The sequence below is a fragment of the Oncorhynchus gorbuscha genome, linkage group LG16 (assembly GCF_021184085.1).
Source record: "Oncorhynchus gorbuscha isolate QuinsamMale2020 ecotype Even-year linkage group LG16, OgorEven_v1.0, whole genome shotgun sequence".
NCBI lineage: Eukaryota > Metazoa > Chordata > Actinopteri > Salmoniformes > Salmonidae > Oncorhynchus > Oncorhynchus gorbuscha.
Window position 1 is genome coordinate 7,410,208 of NC_060188.1, and position 18,769 is coordinate 7,428,976.

General features: G+C 47.1%; 1 protein-coding gene across 1 annotated transcript in view; it reads right to left on the bottom strand.

Moving 5' to 3' along the window:
* The window catches only part of tex2 (testis expressed 2), a 55,163-nt gene that overhangs the window by 8,172 nt on the left and 28,222 nt on the right, over positions 1-18,769 (bottom strand). Inside the window, 7 exon segments of the mRNA XM_046305313.1 lie at positions 575-695; positions 6,792-6,891; positions 7,131-7,286; positions 9,671-9,897; positions 10,250-10,595; positions 12,259-12,459; positions 17,205-18,767. Of these exon segments, the coding sequence (XP_046161269.1) occupies positions 575-695; positions 6,792-6,891; positions 7,131-7,286; positions 9,671-9,897; positions 10,250-10,595; positions 12,259-12,459; positions 17,205-18,767 (2,714 nt within the window).

Consider the following 18,769-nt stretch of genomic DNA (forward strand, 5'->3'; position numbering starts at 1 on the left):
ATCTCCCTCCTTCCTACTCACCCCTCTCTCCCCTGCTCCCCCAGCCCCATCTCCCTCCTTCCTACTCACCCCTCTCTACCCTGCTCCCCCAGCCCCATCTCCCTCCTTCCTACTCACCCCTCTCTACCCTGCTCCCCCAGCCCCATCTCCCTCCTTCCTACTCACCCCATCTCTCTACCCTGCTCCCCCAGTCCCTCCTCCATACTCACCCATCTTTCCCGTGCTGCCCCAGCCCCTCTCCCTCCTCCATACTCACCCCTCTTTCCCCTGCTCTCCCAGCCCCTCTCCCTCCTCCATACTCACCCCTCTTGCCCCGGCTCCCCCAGCCCCTCCTCCATACTCACCCCTCTTTCCCCTGCTCCCCCAGCCCCTCTCCCTCCTCCATACTCACCCCTCTCTCCTCTGCTCCCCCAGTCCCTCCTCCATACTCACCCCTCTTTCCCCTGCTCCCCCAGCCCCTCTCCCTCCTCCATACTCACCCCTCTCTCCTCTGCTCCCCCAGTCCCTCCTCCATACTCACCCCTCTTTCCCCTGATCTCCCAGCCCCTCTCCCTCCTCCATACTCCATACTCACCCCTCTTTCCCCTGCTCTCCCAGCCCCTCTCCTTCCTTCCCCAGACGGGCCAAGTTCATCTTGGTCTCCAGGGTCATGATGAAGGAACCAGTGTAGGATACCTCCAGATCAAACCACAGACCTAGAACGTGTAGGGAGTGAGAGGAAGAGAGGGAAAGAGAGAAAGGGATAAAAGAGGGATGGTAAATCATTACTAACATACCATCGTTGGCACATTGGACGGCAATAGTGGAATAATGAGGCAGAACTGTTTTCACACTTCCCTGCAATCAAAACGTTCTCCACCGTTGAGGATGCAGCCAACAAACTACATTGCCATATCGGATTAGTTACTACAAAAGCACAAAAATGTATAGCTAATGCTGACGGTATATAAAAGCTCTTGGTCCTATGTGTAAGTGGATAAGTCACTCATCCACTGTGAGCCTGAGGCAAAGAGCAGTAAGAGCTCCCTTAGTTTTATCCCACCTGGACCACTGCCCAGTTATATGGTCAAGTAAAGCAAAGAAGAATATAGGCAAATTACAGTCGGCCCAGAATAGAGCAGCACTGCTGGCCCTTAAATGTAGACGGAGGGACAACATCAATAACCTGTATATCAGTCTCTCCTGGCTCAAAGTAGAGGAGATATTGACTGCATCCCTACTTTTCTTTGTGAGAGATGTGTTGAATGCACCAAACTGTCTGTTTAAACGGCTAACACACAGCTCAGACACCCAAACATACCCCACAAGCAATGCCACCAGGGGTCTCTTCACAGTCCCCAAGTACAGAACAGACTCTGGGAAATGCACAGTACTACATAGAGCCATGACAACATGGAACTCTTCCACATCAAGTAACTGAATCGAGCTGTAAAATCAGATTGAAAAAACCCCAGATAAAACAACAACTCACAGCACAATGTGGACTTTGAAGAGACACTTACACACACACACACACACAACGTGAACTGTGAAGAGACACTTACGCACACACACACACAACATGGACTGTGAAGAGACACTTACGCACACACACACACAACGTGGACTGTGAAGAGACACTTACGCACACACACACACAACGTGGACTGTGAAGAGACACTGTGAAGAGACACTTACGCACACACACACACACAACGTGGACTGTGAAGAGACACTTACGCACACACACACACAACGTGGACTGTGAAGAGACACTTACGTGAAAGAGACACTTACGCACACACACAACGTGGACTGTGAAGAGACACTTACGCACACACACAACGTGGACTGTGAAAAGACACTTACACACACACACACACACAACGTGGACTGTGAAGAGACACTTACGCACACACACACACACAACGTGGACTGTGAAGAGACACTTACGCACACACACACACAACGTGGACTGTGAAGAGACACTTACGCACACACACAACGTGGACTGTGAAGAGACACTTACGCACACACACAACGTGGACTGTGAAGAGACACTTACACACACACACACACACAACGTGGACTGTGAAGAGACACTTACGCACACACACACACACACACACGTGGACTGTGAAGAGACACTTATGCACACACACACACACACGCAACGTGGACTGTGAAGAGACACTTACGCACACACACAACGTGGACTGTGAAGAGACACTTACACACACACAACGTGGACTGTGAAGAGACACTTACGCACACACACACACAACGTGGACTGTGAAGAGACACTTACGCACACACACACACACACAACGTGGACTGTGAAGAGACACTTATGCACACACACACACACACGCAACGTGGACTGTGAAGAGACACTTACGCACACACACAACGTGGACTGTGAAGAGACACTTACACACACACAACGTGGACTGTGAAGAGACACTTACGCACACACACACACAACGTGGACTGTGAAGAGACACTTACGCACACACACACACACACAACGTGGACTGTGAAGAGACACTTATGCACACACACACACACACGCAACGTGGACTGTGAAGAGACACTTACGCACACACACAACGTGGACTGTGAAGAGACACTTACACACACACAACGTGGACTGTGAAGAGACACTTACGCACACACACACACAACGTGGACTGTGAAGAGACACTTACGCACACACACACACACACACACACACACAACGTGGACTGTGAAGAGACACTTACGCACACACACACAACGTGGACTGTGAAGAGACACTTACGCACACACACACAACGTGGACTGTGAAGAGACACTTACGCACACACACACAACGTGGACTGTGAAGAGACACTTACGCACACACACACACAACGTGGACTGTGAAGATACACTTACGCACACACACACACAACGTGGACTGTGAAGAGACACTTATGCACACGCACACACACACACACACACACACACACACACACACACACACACACACACACACACACACACACACACACACACACACACACACACACACACACACACACACACACAACGTGGACTGTGAAGAGACACTTACGCACACACACACACACACACACACACACACAATGCAATATTGTGGTATGGTGTATTTTATATTGTAAATGTTGTATAATAGAGTAATAATGTATGATATATTGTGTTATTGATGATGTAGGCTGTGTTTTGCTGTGAGGTCATTGTTTTAACACTGTTTAGACCCCAGGAAGAGTAGCTGCTAATCTCTCTCTCTCTCTGGTAAAACTGTTGTAACGTATACGGCTCTGTTTGCGTGAAGTTTGTAGCGGCCTTAAGCAGCATCACATCTGCCTTTGGGGCACTCTGGTCGCTAGCAGCCCCTGGTGGGAGCACACATGAACAACAACTTGAATACTAAGTTCTTATGTTACTCACTGTTTGATGCAATTTCAAGATAATTCATTCAGCATGGTTTGCTTTGGCCCTGTATTAGTACTATTGTAAAACCCAGTAAAAACATTGCATGTCTCTAAAGTACAAATGCTAAGGTTGTTTTTATAGACTAACCAGAAGTTACCCGCCGGACTCCTAATTGCAGTGAAGCCACATGCTGTGTCTGACTGGTAGGGAGAGGAATGATCCTCTAGTAAACACACCAAAAGGTCAACACTAGGGCAGCCTCACCTCTGATTGGCTCAGAAGCTGGCTAACTCACCAGGCTTCTTCCTGGTTTTGGGTGGGAAAGGTCAGAACCCAGCAGTGTTTTCTGGTGTATACGTGTGTGTGTGTGTACACTAGTGAACTAGTCATTTCACGTCTCTATACGGGGAGGAAATATCAACACGTTTACTCTTAACCTCTCTCTCTCCAGACTCTCTCTCTCTCTCTCTCTCTCTCTCTCTCTCTCTCTCCATCTCTCTCTCTCTCTCTCTCTCTCTCTCTCTCTCTCTCTCTCTCTCTCTCTCTCTCTCTCTCTCCAGACTCTCTCTCTCTCTCCAGACTCTCTCTCTCCAGACTCTCTCTCTCTCTCCAGACTCTCTCTCCAAACACTCTCTCTCCAAACACTCTCTATCCCACTCAATGAAAGTGGGGAGGGATTTCTGTGACTAAATCTCTGGAAACTGTTCAGATGATAACGGTTATAAAGCCCTTATATCAGCTTCCTCATCCTCCTGGAATAGAGGAGCACAGGGCTGCTGAGCAGTAATCTCCATAGGGCTCATTATGTGTAAGCATTCAGCTGATAATGCCTGGGGGGAAAAGCCCATGGGAACTGTGTTGTGCAGGATAGTGTGCAATAAATCACTCTCTGGACTGACGAGCGTATGGGAAAGGATATACCTATTCACTTGTATAACTGAATGCATTCAACCGAAATGTGTCTTCCGCATTTAACCCAACCCCTTTGAATCAGAGCGGTGTGGGGGTCTACCTTAATCGACATCATCGGCACCCAGGGAGCAGTTGTTGTTGGAGGTTAACTGCCTTGCTCAGGGGCATTCAAACCAGCAAACTGTTGTTTACTGGCCCAACGCTCTTAACCACTAAGCTACCGGATGCTTCTACTGTAGCCAGACAGCAGAGCAGTGTTTCCAAACTCAGTCATGGGGACCCGAAGGGGTGCACGTTTTGGTTTTTGCACTAACACTACACAGCTGAATCAAATAATCAACTCATCATCAAGCTTTGGTGATTTGAAATCAGCTGTGTTGTGCTAGGCATCCCTTGTGGTCCCCAGGAACGAGTTTGGGAAACGCTGCAGTAGAGCCTTAGGAGTTTAACCCTTAACCTTGAATATGGAAAGCTTCCCAAATCCTTTAAAGGCCCAATGCAGCCTTTAAAAAAAAAATCTCAATATCAAATAATTTCTGGGTAACAATTAAGTACCTTACTGTGACTGTTTAGAATTAAAATGGTCCACAAAAAAATTAATGCTTTTTGTCAAAAAAAGAAATCATTTTACTAGGACTGTCTGGGAGTGGTCTGAATGGGGAAGGAAAACTGAAAACTAGCTGGTATTCTCAGGGAGGTTTAGAACTCTTTGTTTTTGGTCTATTAAAACTTATATCGCCTGTTGATTTCACCAGGTAAGCCAAAACTCCATTAAAGTGTTAGTTTCATCAGCTGTTGTACAATATGACACAAAACCAAGGAAGGTTTTTGACTGCACTGGGCCTTTATGGAGAAGTGGACTGTTAAAGCGAGACAGTGAGACATTCAAGCTTAGCAATGAAAGGTTTTTCAGGTAAAACATGGAAAACAGACTTAACCACACTCCCAACTGTATCCCCTACATCAGAATATAGTTAAATGACTGGATCAACATTGTCACGTTTCGTCATAACGAGGAGACCAAGGCGCAGCGTGATACGAATACATACTTCTTTTAATAAATGAAGAACACTTAAACTAACAAAATAACACCCCGACCATGACGCTATATAAACCGAGTGCTGACAGGAAACTACACATAGACAATAACCCACCAAAATCCCCAAGGAATATGGCTACTTCAATACGGTCCCCAATCAGAGACAACGATAAACAGCTGCCTCTGATTGAGAACCAATCTAGACAACCATAGACATATAAAACACTTAGACTAGACCCCTAGACATACGAAAAACCCTAGACATACAAAAACTAAACAAACCACCCTTGTCACACCCTGACCTAACCAAAATAATAAAGAAAACAAAGATAACTAAGGTCAGGGCGTGACAAATATGACCTCCCACTCTCCTCACGAGCCTCCCACTTCTCCCCCCTCATCCCCTCCCAAAGTCAGACATATCAATGCAGGAATGAATGTGCCTCGGGCTGTATTCACATTCTCAGTTGGAGTGCTGATCTAGTCTGGCCTTTTAGATCCTAATCAATAACATCTACAGTGTTGTGAAAAAGTATCTGCCCCTTTCTAACTTTCTCTACTTTTGCATATTTTTCATACTGAATGTTATCAGATCTTCAACCAAACCTAATATTAGATAAAGGGAACCTGAGTGAACAAATAACACAACAATTACTTAATAGATTTATTTCCTAAACAAAGTTATGCAACACCCAATGCCAAGACATAATGGGACACATCTCATCCAAAACGTTGACTCAAGTTTGTCAAAAAGCACCTGGATGATCCCTTTTATTGAATTGTTTTTGTTTTAAGGACAGATGAGTCAAACGTTTAACGTGTTGGACGACATGGGTCCCATTATACCTGGAGAAAACCAAACACTGCATTCCACAGTAAGAACCTTATGCCAACGGTTGAGCATGGTGGTGGTACTGGGATGGTACCGTGAATTCTGCTCTTTATCAGAGAATTCTACAGGAGAATGTCAGGCCATCTGTCTGTGAGCTGAAGTGCAGCTGGGTCATGCAGCAAGACAATGATCCAAAACACACAATCAAGTCTACATGAAAATGTCTAAAAAGCAACATATTTGAAGTTTTGGAACGGCCTTGTCAAAGTCCAGACCTAATCCCAATGGAGATGTTGAAGTTTTGGAACGGCCCAGTCAAAGTCCAGATCTAATCCCAATGGAGATGTGGCAGGACTTGAAACGAACAGTTCATGTTTGAAAACCCACAAATATCACCAAGATAAACCAGTTCTGCATGGAAGAGTGAGGCAAATGTTTAATTCCTCTGGTTAATATAGAGGCAGGGGTATGGGGAGACTGAAACAAAAGGCAGAAGGGAGGGGGAAAGAGAGGAGATAGGAGGGAGAGGAGAAAAGATAGAGAGGGAGAAGAGAAAGCAGAGAGATAGAGAGAGAGAGAGAGTGAGTGTCCTACCTTGGTGGTCCACAGAGGGCTTGGAGGCATGGAGGATCTTGGGAATGGAGAAGCCCATGTCCAGCGCTGTCAGAGCCAGCTCATTCATAAAGTATGGCAGCTGTAAAACACAGGACATTTACACCTCAGGACAGTCTCCTTTCTTACACGTGTTTTCTCTGAGTTACATCTCATGTCCCTCCGGTGAGTAGAGATGCAAGTGAGGGGAAGACGGGAGGAGAAGACGCTTGTAATTAAAAAAGGACTATCGACAAAGAGTTCTCTGGGACAAAGACAGATAAGAAGAATATACACGCTGACTGTATGTGGAGGCAGAGGAGACAGGATGCCAGTACTCACCCTGATCTTACTGAGCTTCATCTGGATCTTTTTGGAGACCATGTCAGCCCAGTACTTCTCCCCCAAGAAGTCCCAGAACACCCGGCCTATCAAGGCGTTCACCCACGCCTCTGGCACCGCCCCACGCCCCGGCCGCTCGCACGGGCTGCTGGGTAACTGACAGGAACAACGTGGGAGTAACAGGTAGTGAGACAAAGGTATTAAACATACATATTCTATATCCAACTGATTTTAGAGGTCAGGTCCAGGGTATATACAATTATATGTGAAATGAATTGAGAATACTTGCTCATTGCTTAAAGTTTGAATGTACACTGAACAGAAATATAAATGCAACATGTAAAGTGTTGGTCCTATGTTTCATGACCTGAAATTTTAACAATATGCACAGAAAGATTGTTTCTCTCAAATGTTGTGTACAAATTTGTTTACATCTTTGTTAGTGAGTATTTCTCCTTTGCCAAGATAAACAGCATGATCATTACACAGGTGCACCTTGTAATGGGGACAATAAAAGGCAGCTCTAAAATGTGCAGTTTTGTCACACAACACAATGCCACACAAGTTTTCAGGGAGCGTGCAATTGGCATGCTGACTGCAGGAATGTCCACCAGAGCTGTTGCCAGAGAATTGAATGTTAATTTATGTTACCAACGTCGTTTTAGAGAATTTGGCAGTATGTCCAACCAGCCTCACAACCGCAGCTGATGAAACTGTGGGTTTGCACAACCAAAGAATTTCTGCACCAACTGTCAGAAAGCGTCTCAGGGAAGCTCATCTGCGTGCTGGTCGTCCCTCACCGGGGTCTTGATCTGACTGCAGTCTGACTACATCACCGACTTCAGTGGGCAAATGCTCACCTTCGATGGTCACTGGCACGTTGGAGAAGTGTGCTCTTCACGGATATATCTTGGTATCAACTGTACCGGGCAGATGTCAGACAGTGTATGGCATCATGTGGGCAAGCGGTACCCCGTGGTGGCGGTGGGGTTATGGTATAGGCAGGCATAAGCCACGGACAACAAACAATTTCATTTTATTGATGGCAATTTGAATGAACAGATATAATGTGATGAAATCCTGAGGCCTATTGTCGTGTGTTGTGGAATAATCAGAATTGGTTGGTAACATAGGTAAGATGTTTTATATTCATCATATGTTTGTAAGTTACTTCTCATCAAGAATGTTATTTTTGTATAATACTGTGGCAGGGTTGCAGTATCTGTTCTATGTCAAGACTAAGTTGCATGGGCCGCAGAGAGGGGAGAGGTCAAAGTGTCATCAAGCGTGTATCTCTTGGCTCCACAATGTCTGTGTGCCAGTCAGTGTGTCTCTGTGATCTTGTCAAGATAGGATTGGTTGTATTTAGAGTTGGTTGTATCTAAATGACAATTTGATATATGCCTGTTGATATGGAGGATTGGTTTATGGTTCTGGGGTTTGAGTAAGGAGACAAAGCTGAACGATTTATTATGTCTATGCTGTCTGACTATGTGTGTTCTTTGCTATTAAAGGATCGCAGTTGCAATGCAGAAGGGGCTCTCAGAGAATTCATTGAGAGACACTGAATTACCTGAGAGTCACAGGGTTGTGATAGAGCTCATATAATTAAAGATGGACTTTGATAACTAACTCTGACTTGTGTGTGGTTTGCACTCATGATTTGGTAAATAGAGGAAATTTCCATGACACGTGCCATTCATCCTCCTCCATAACCTCATGTTTCAGCATGATAATGCACTGCCCCATGTCGCAAGGTTCTGTACACAATTCCTTGAAGCTGAAAATGTTCCAGTTCTTCCATGGTCTGCATACTCATTTCACCCATTGAGCATGTTTGGGATGCTCTGGATCGACGTGCACGGTAGTGTGTTCCAGTTCCCGCCAAATATCCAACAACTTCACTAATGTGCGCTAATGTGACTAGAATGACCTTGTAAGTAACAGCAAACTTTCCAGGACATAGACATGTGTTATATGTGCAGAAAGCTTAAATTATTGTTAATCTAACTGCACTGTCCAATTTACAGTAGTTATTACAGTAACAAAATACCATGCTACTGTTTGAGGAGAGTGCACAACAACAAAAAACAATCACAGCAACTGGTTTGATACATTGACCTCTGAAGGTAAATAATGTACTTACATTCAGTAATCTTACTCTGATTTGTCATCCTGAGGGGCCCAGAGATAAAGTGTAGCATAGTTTTGTTAAATATTGTTTTTTTTCAAATGTAGGAACTGGGTTCTAAGGTTTGAACCCCTGCTGGTCTGTATTCCCAGTCATGTGAAATCCATAGATTTGGATCTATTGAAATTATTTCAATTGACTAATTTCCTTATTTGAGCTGTAACTCTTTGAAATTGTTGCATGTTGCTTAGTATAGTTGTTTATTGTTCAGTATAGTTACATGCTATTACATAGCCACACTAACTACATGTCTACATGGCTATGTGATCAGCCTGTGTCAACATGATCCCCTCCATAGAATGACATATAGAATGAATAAGATCTCTGTGGTCTCCCCCATCAACCCTACCTTCTTGGTGGCTCCAGGGCTGCCCTCTGGGCTGTGGGAGGGGCTGCTGGCCGGGGGGCTGTCCAGCGGGGGCAGGGGGGTGACGTACTTGGCCATGTAGACGTTGTAGTCCAGCAGCATCTTCTGCCTGACCCCTCCGGTCAGGGAAGGGTCCTTCTGACTGGGCTCATCCATGAGGCTGCCACGGCTGCTACTCCTGCTCTCTGCCTCCAATCTGTGAGGCCAGTCTGTTAGGCAACGACAACCACACCTGGGTTCAAATTCTATTGGAAATCATTTCACATACGTTAATGTTTAGCTAACGTCTCCCTGTCTGTAATCCTCTTAGAATTAAGGTTAAGGTTAAGGTTAGGGTTAGGGTTAGGGTTAGAATTAGAGTTAGGGTTAGGGTTAGGGTTAGGGTTAGAGTTAGGGTTAGAGTTAGGGTTAGGGTTAGGGTTAGGGTTAGAATTAGAGTTAGGGTTAGGGTTAGAATTAGGGTTAGGGTTAAGGTTAGGGAGAATAGGATTTTGAATGGGAATCAATTGTTGGTCCCCAAAAAGTACAGCTGTCTGTGTGTTCATCTGAATGTTCCCTCACCGCCCACTGGATGCTCACTGGACGTTTTATTAGCCTCAGACTTAAGTCTGGATGCCACCAAAATCCTCCTGAACCATTCTTCTTTCTCCCGACCCGTCCTCCCAAACAGGAAAAGGATCAGATCCCGCTCCCCTGGGGGTTTCCTAGGCTCCTCTCCACCCCCAGCTCCACCTGGACCCTCCAGCTTCTCCCCCACCCCGGCCGGCTTCTCTTCCCCAGGTTCAGGCCTCTCTCCCTGGGCCTGGACCTTGGACATGAAGTCGTCCTGCTTGGCCAGCTCGATACAGATGGGGTACTTCTTGTTCCACACGCGCTTCCTGGCCAGGCTCTGGGGCACCAGGTGGATCTGGGGACACATTTGGATGTTACACGCTACATGAACCTCTTGGGGGTGTTCTAAAAATATTAGGCTGACTGGACAGATACAGGTATTTATATAATTTCTGCCGGAGGCCCACTTCAATGTCTGTATGCCCAAACACACACGCAGTCATACACAAATGTGCACCATACATGGTACGAAAGTGACGTGTAGTTTTTCAGGAAGTAGCCTTGTAGTTTTGCGTTTTGAATGGGTAAAAACATATCACAGTGGTCTTCAGCACACAAACTTAAAAAGGTACATTCATCCACAAACACAAATATAATTTTATATACAGTTGGAAGTTTACATACACCTTAGCCAAATACATTTAAACCACGTTTTTCACAATTCCTGACACTTAATCCTAGTAAAAATGCCTTGTCTTAGGTCAGTTAGGATCACCACTTTATTTAAGAATGTGAAATGTCAGAAATGCCATCTATTTTGTGAAGTGCACCAGTCCCTCCTGCAGCAAAACACCCCCACAGCATGATGCTGCCACCCCCGTGCTTCACGGTTGGGATGGTGTTCTTCTGCTTACAAGCCTCCCCCTTTTCCTCTAAACATAACGATGGTCATTATGGCCAAACAGTTCTATTTTTGTTTCATCAGACCAGAGGACATTTCTCCAACAAGTACGATCTTTGTCCCCATGTGCAGTTGCAAACCGTGGTCTGGCTTTTTTATGGCGGTTTTGGAGCAGTGGCTTCTTCTTTGCTGTCGATATAGGACTCATTTTACTGTGGATATAGATACTTTTGTACCTGTTTCCTCCAGCATCTTCACAAGGTCCTTTGCTGTTGTTCTGGGATTGATTTGCACTTTTCGCACCAAAGTACGTTCATCTCTAGGCGACAGAACGTGTTCCCTTCCTGAGCGGTATGACGGCTGCGTGGTCCCATAGTGTTTATACTTGCGTACTATTGTTTGTACAGATGAACGTGGTACCTTCAGGCGTTTGGAAATTGCTCCCAAGGATGAACCAGACTTGTGGAGGTCTACAATTTTTATTCTGAGGTCTTGGCTGATTTCTTTTGATTTTCCCATGATGTCAAGCAAAGAGGCACTGAGTTTGAAGGTAGGCCTTGAAATACATCCACAGGTACACCTCCAATTGACTCAAATGATGTCCATTAGCCTATCAGAAGCTTCTAAAGCCATGACATAATTTTCTGTTTAAAGGCAGTCAGCTTAGTGTATGTAAACTTCTGACCCACTGGAATTGTGATACAATGAATTATAAGTGAAATATTCTGTCTGTAAACAATTGTTGGAAAAATTACTTGTGTCATGCACAAAGTAGATGTCCTAAACGACTTGCCAAAACTATAGTTTGTTAACAAGAAATTAGTGGAGCGATTGAAAAACGAGTTTTAATGACTTCCGACTTCAACTGTATCTTAAATGACTGCGTTTTCACGGATTTGATGATATAAACGTTGAGCCCATTCAAGAGATTAGGGGACAGGACCCGGAAGTATGACGTAGGACGACGTCACTTGCACATTGCATTTCCCTTTCCCTTCCTCTCTCTGTCTTAGACACAAACAAAATGGGGCATCCATCCGCAAACGACCATACAACATGTTCCACAGACAGACGGACAGACAGACAGATATACAGACACACAGACACACACACACACCTTGCTGTCGGTGAGGTCGTAGATCTTTTGGCTGATGTAGGTGACGTCAGGTTTGGGCTCGTTGTGCGTGGCCCGCCGGGCGATGTTGTGGTTGGGTTTGGACAGGCGCAGGGTGGAGCCCTCCAGACGTACATACACAGAGTGGGTCAGAGTGGCATGGTACATCTCTAGGTCATAGCTGGACATCTGGTTCATCCAGCCCTGTTAATGGGAACAATACACACGGTTAACTCTCAGACCGACGCATGGAACAACATGGAGACTAATAATATGCACGAATGACACACACACACACACACACACACACACACACACACACACACACACACACACACACACACACACACACACACACACACACACACACACACACACACACACACACACACACACACACACACACACACACACACACACACACACACACACACACACACACTAATTGGGGAGTGTGTTCGGCTGCAATACAACCACATAACCACACGGTCTCCAACTTTTAGCTGACAGTCCTGGTCCATACTAACATCATAGTGAGAGAATCATCCAGAGCATGTTGATATGTAGAGATAATATCACAACATGGCTTCATCTAAACAACAACAACGGTCTGTTCAGTTCTCTTCAGAGACGAGGAGACGTTACATCATGTTGATATGTGGAGATATTATCACAACATGGCTTCATCTAAACAACAACAACAGTCTGTTCAGTTCTCTTCAGAGACGAGGAGACGTTACATCATGTTGATATGTGGAGATAATATCACAACATGGCTTCATCTAAACAACAACAACGGTCTGTTCAGTTCTCTTCAGAGACGAGGAGACGTTACATCATGTTGATATGTGGAGATAATATCACAACATGGCTTCATCTAAACAACAACAACGGTCTGTTCAGTTCTCTTCAGAGACGAGGAGACGTTACATCATGAGCTGCATCATGGGCATGATGACATCATAGCGTGACTGTGGGTGAGAGCTGACCCATATGACCCGTCCTTTAGCTGGCTATATTCTGTGGTTCTACAGGTGCTATGTTGGTGTGTTCCACGTGACCAGAGAGCCTCTCTCCAGTACAGCTGTAGCCTGAGGATATTGAGCTCATGTGCCCACACGGGTTCAAACACACACGCACAAGTCCACACAAACAAATGCTTACATAACCGCTAGCCAACCGCTAAGCGTGTCTCCTCTGCTTCAGTTTCCAGCACATTGACTGGGTTAAAAGGAGAACGTTTGACAAATCAACAGACCATTTAATCTGTGAGGTTGTTTCAGGGCAAACCCCAATGCAGCTGGAGGGAACGCTATATAGCCTCAGTATGTTGTTGGATAGTCCAATGAGGATGTTACATTCGTCATTTAGCATACACTTTTATCCAGAGTCTTATTACAGTAGTGAGTGCATACATTTTCATACTTGTCCCCCATGGGAATCAAACACACAACCCTGGTGTTGCAAGCACCATGCTGTGCCACACCGGACTTTGATATGTTTCTAATCCAGCCAATGTTTCTCTATCCCATTAGGAAGCCACCATTGTGAATCCTGCATGAGCATTCAGGAGACGTTGTACATCCCAATATTTAAGCCATCAAAAGTACTGGTGGTTTCTAATAATGTTTAATGGCATGATGACATCATAGGAGTGACTGTGGGTGAGAGCTGACCCATATGACCCTGTCCTATCTGATAAAGTGAGCAGCCATCAGGTTTTATTCCTGAACTTTAACTGGAGAATTGGTTCTGGCAACCAGGTGCTACTTTTAACCAAGAACCCTATGGGCCTGGGTCAAAAGTAGTGCAATACATAGGGAATAGGGTGCCAGAGAGCCTCCCTACTCCAGTCCCACTGGGGAAAAGCCAGCCGTGTATCAGCTGTTTATCTTGTAGATGCTATCAGCAACATGTGCTCAGCTTGCTAACTCAATAGAAGCTGCAGGCTGTCTGTCCACAGTGATGACAGATACTACTAGGGGAAGGACACAGCCTATCTAAGATGTCAGGCTGTCTGTCCACAGTGATGACAGGTACTACAAACAAATCTAAGATGTCAGGCTGTCTGTCCACAGTGATGACAGGTACTACTAGGGGAAGGACACAGCCTATCTAAGATGTCAGGCTGTCTGTCCACAGTGATGACAGGTTTCACAGCACTAAGATGAGGCTGGTCCACAGTGGTGAAGGTACTACTAGGAGAACAGCCTATCTAAGATGTCAAATGATGACAGGTACAGAAGGACACAGCCTTTAAGATGTCAGGCTGTCTGTCCAGGTGATGACAGGTACTACTAGGGGAAGGACCCTATCTAAGATGTCAGCTGTCTGTCCAGGTGATGACAGGTACTACTAGCACAGCCTCTAAGATGTCAGGCTGTCTGTCCACAGTGATGACAGTACTAATGAAGGATGTTACTAAGATGTCAGGCTGTCTGTCCAGCATACACTTTTATCCAGAGTCTTATTACAGTAGTGAAGGACACAGCCTATCTAAGATGTCATTTGTCCACAGTGGTGACAGGTACTACCACAGCCTATCTAAGATGGAATCAAACCATCAAGATGTCAGGCTGTCTGTCCACAGTGACCAGGTACTACTAGGGGAAGGACACAGCCTATCTAAGATGTCAGGCTGTCTGTCCACAGTGTTACTACTAAAGGACCAGCCTATCTAAGATGTCAGGCTGTCTGTCCACAGTGATGACAGGTACTACTAGGGGAAGGACACAGCCTATCTAAGATGTCAGGCTGTCTGTCCACAGTGAGACATTCAGGGGACACAGCCTATCTAAGATGTCAGGCTGTCTGTCCACAGTGATAGGTACTACTAGGGGAAGGACACAGCCTATCTAAGATGTCAGGCTCTGTCCACAGTGATGACAGGTACTAAGGGGAAGGACACAGCCTGTCTAAGATGTCAGGCTGTCTGTCCAATGATGACAGGTACTACTGAAACACAGCCTATCTAAGATGTCAGGCTGTCTGTCCACAGTGATGACAGGTACTACTAGGGGAAGGACACAGCCTTCTAAGATGTCAGGCTGTCTGTCCACAGTGAGACAGGTACTACTAGGGGAAGGACACAGCCTATCTAAGATGTCAGGCTGTCTGTCCACAGTGATGACAGGTACTACTAGGGGAAGGACACAGCCTATCTAAGATGTCAGGCTGTCTGTCCACAGTGATGACAGGTACTACTGAAGGACACAGCCTTCTAAGATGTCAGGCTGTCTGTCCACAGTGATGACAGGTACTACTAGGGGAAGGACAGCCTATCTAAGATGTTGTCTGTCCACAGTGATGACAGGTGAACTTTAAAGGACAAACAAGATGTCAGGCTGTCTGTCCACAGTGATGACAGGTACTACTAGGGGAAGGACACAGCCTATCTAAGATGTCAGGCTGTCTGTCCACAGTGATGACAGGTACTACTAGGGGAAGGACACAGCCTATCTAAGATGTCAGGCTGTCTGTCCACAGTGATGACAGGTACTACTAGGGGAAGGACACAGCCTATTTGTCACTGTCTGTCCAAGAACCCTACTAGGGCACAGCCTATCTAAGATGTCAGGCTGTCTGTCCACAGTGATGACAGGTACTATAGGGGAAGCCATGACACAGGTCCTGTCTGATCCTGGTAGATCTCCCTATCTAAGATGTCAGGCTGTCTGTCCACAGTGGTGACAGGTACTACTGGGGAAAACAGCCTATCTAAGATGTCAGGCTGTCTGTCCACAGTGATGACAGGTACTACTAGGGAAGGACACAGCCTATCTAAGATGTCAGGCTGTCTGTCCACAGTGATGACAGGTACTACTAGGGAAGGACACAGCCTATCTAAGATGTCAGGCTGTCTGTCCACAGTGATGACAGGTACTACTAGGGGAAGGACACAGCCTATCTAAGATGTCAGGCTGTCTGTCCACAGTGATGACAGGTACTACTAGGGGAAGGACACAGCCTATCTAAGATGTCAGGCTGTCTGTCCACAGTGATGACAGGTACTACTAGGGGAAGGACACAGCCTATCTAAGATGTCAGGCTGTCTGTCCACAGTGATGACAGGTACTACTAGGGGAAGGACACAGCCTATCTAAGATGTCAGGCTGTCTGTCCACAGTGGTGACAGGTACTACTAGGGGAAGGACACAGCCTATCTAAGATGTCAGGCTGTCTGTCCACAGTGATGACAGGTACTACTAAGATGGGCTGTCTGTCCAAGGACACAGCCTATCTAAGATGTCAGGCTGTCTGTCCACAGTGATGACAGGTACTACTAGGGGAAGGACACAGCCTATCTAAGATGTCAGGCTGTCTGTCCACAGTGATGACAGGTACTACTAGGGGAAGGACACAGCCTATCTAAGATGTCAGGCTGTCTGTCCACAGTGGTGACAGGTACTACTAGGGGAAGGACACAGCCTATCTAAGATGTCAGGCTGTCTGTCCACAGTGATGACAGGTACTACTAGGGGAAGGACACAGCCTATCTAAGATGTCAGGCTGTCTGTCCACAGTGATGACAGGTACTACTAGGGGAAGGACACAGCCTATCTAAGATGTCAGGCTGTCTGTCCACAGTGATGACAGGTACTACTGGGGAAGGACACAGCCTATCTGATGTCAGGCTTAAAAATATACCTTGGTCGTTGCACAACAGAAAAGTATTCCTATCCATGACAATATCTTTATTGTTGCATTTATAAATCTATTATCTATCCTCTTGGGTAGAGAGCTTTCTATGTCATAATCTTATACAGAAAATACAGGGATAGGCTGTGAAACATAGGACAGTGTTCAGTCACAAACTCTGGTTCTGGAGAGTAGAGCAGGCTTTTGTTCCAGTCTTATACTAATGCACCTTTACAGTTTTTTACCAATTGTTTTGGCACTAATTTCAATTTCTAAATACTTAGTACTAAACAGCTAACACAGTGACCTACCTTAAAGATTCCAGGTTCTTTGATATCCAGCTGGGCCACGTTCCACTGCTCCCCCCTTCGTCTGCCCTGCCTGGTCCCACTGCAGCTGGAGACCTCCGGAGCCGACAGCCACACCACCAGTATAGCCAGCATGAACCCTGCTGCCACCCCCTGCACCACCGCACACAAATAGGGTGGCAGGGGAAATACCAGGTAACTGTAGACTAGACACGTGAAGAAGAGGAGGCCAGTGATGGGCACGTTTGGTAAGTCTTCCTCCTCTTCGTCGGACTCGGCTTCACTGCAGACGCCCGTGCTTCCCGTTTGGATCTGCAGGGACCCGGGCCGCTCCCCGTCCGGTGTCTCAGTGTCAGTACAGAGCTCAAAGCCTTCACTGTAGAGCTCACAGAACTCCTCGTCCTCCAGGCGGACTAGGGCCGACATGGAGCAGTGACCCAGGGCGAGGGAGGAGGACCTGGGGAGAGGAGGAGGGGAGGAGACCCTGGAGGTCCTGGAGGACTTGGCTGGAGGAGAGGAGAAGATAGTGTCTGCTGAGGCTTCACCAGTAGGGGTCTCCTCTTCCTCCTCTCCTTCAGAGTTGCCCCCCTCCTCTTTGATGCTGTAGTTGTTGTTGCTCTCTGCGTGCCCATTGAGGCCTGCCAGGTTGGTGAGCTCCGTGGCGCTGAGGGAGAGGGAGCGGTGGGTAGCAGAGGCACCCCCTCCTGTACCCCCTCCCTCGGCTCCGCCTCCAGCCTCGTCGCCCATGAACTTACTGAACAGCTGCATTGGCTCACACATGACCTCCGACAAACGCCTCCTAGTATCCTCGATCCTGGCCTCCATCTCTTGCACCTTGAAGAAACACCTCCCGTCGGCCGGGGAGGTGAGGGGTGAGGAGGGGGCCGTCTTGGAATCACCACCCCCAGACGTGGTGGAGCCCATCGGCTGGCCCAACTGCTTGAAGAGCTGCAGGTTGTTGACGCGGGAGTCTGGAGGTGGGCGCTGCTGGGAGAGAGATGGTGGTGAGGGCGCCTCCTGGTGGTCGGGCCTGGTGTTGTCCGTGGAGAGAGACTTGACGAACGTCTTCATCAGGTGGTGGCGGTGGCGTCCGGCAGAAGAAGGAGGGGCAACCATCATTTCATTGGACAGGGACCTGAGGCTGAGGAAAGGCTTGGAGGGCAGGGCTGCGGAGCGAGACGGGGAGGAGGTGGTGGAGGAGGAGGTGGGAGGGATCGTGGGTCTTGTGTGATCAGAGGGCCAGGAGGAGCAAGCGGGGGGGGACTGGAGGGGGGTGTGCGTGGAGGGGGGGAGGATGGGCAGTGCTGGGCTGTGGGGTAGAGTAGTAGAGGACACATCAATGGTAGTGGTGGTCCCAATCCCTCCAGCCTCAAACAGTAGACCCTCGCTGGCTTCCAAGGCCGTCACGATGCCCTGGTCCTCAGTCCTCACCCCCATCCCACCCAGCCCTTCTGACTCCTCTCCTGGGGAGGACGATGACACAGACGCCCCAAACCCATACAGCTCCTCGTCCTCCTCTTGTCCCAGGGCGGAGAAGTGGATGGTGATGGTGTCCCGGGAGAGAGAGA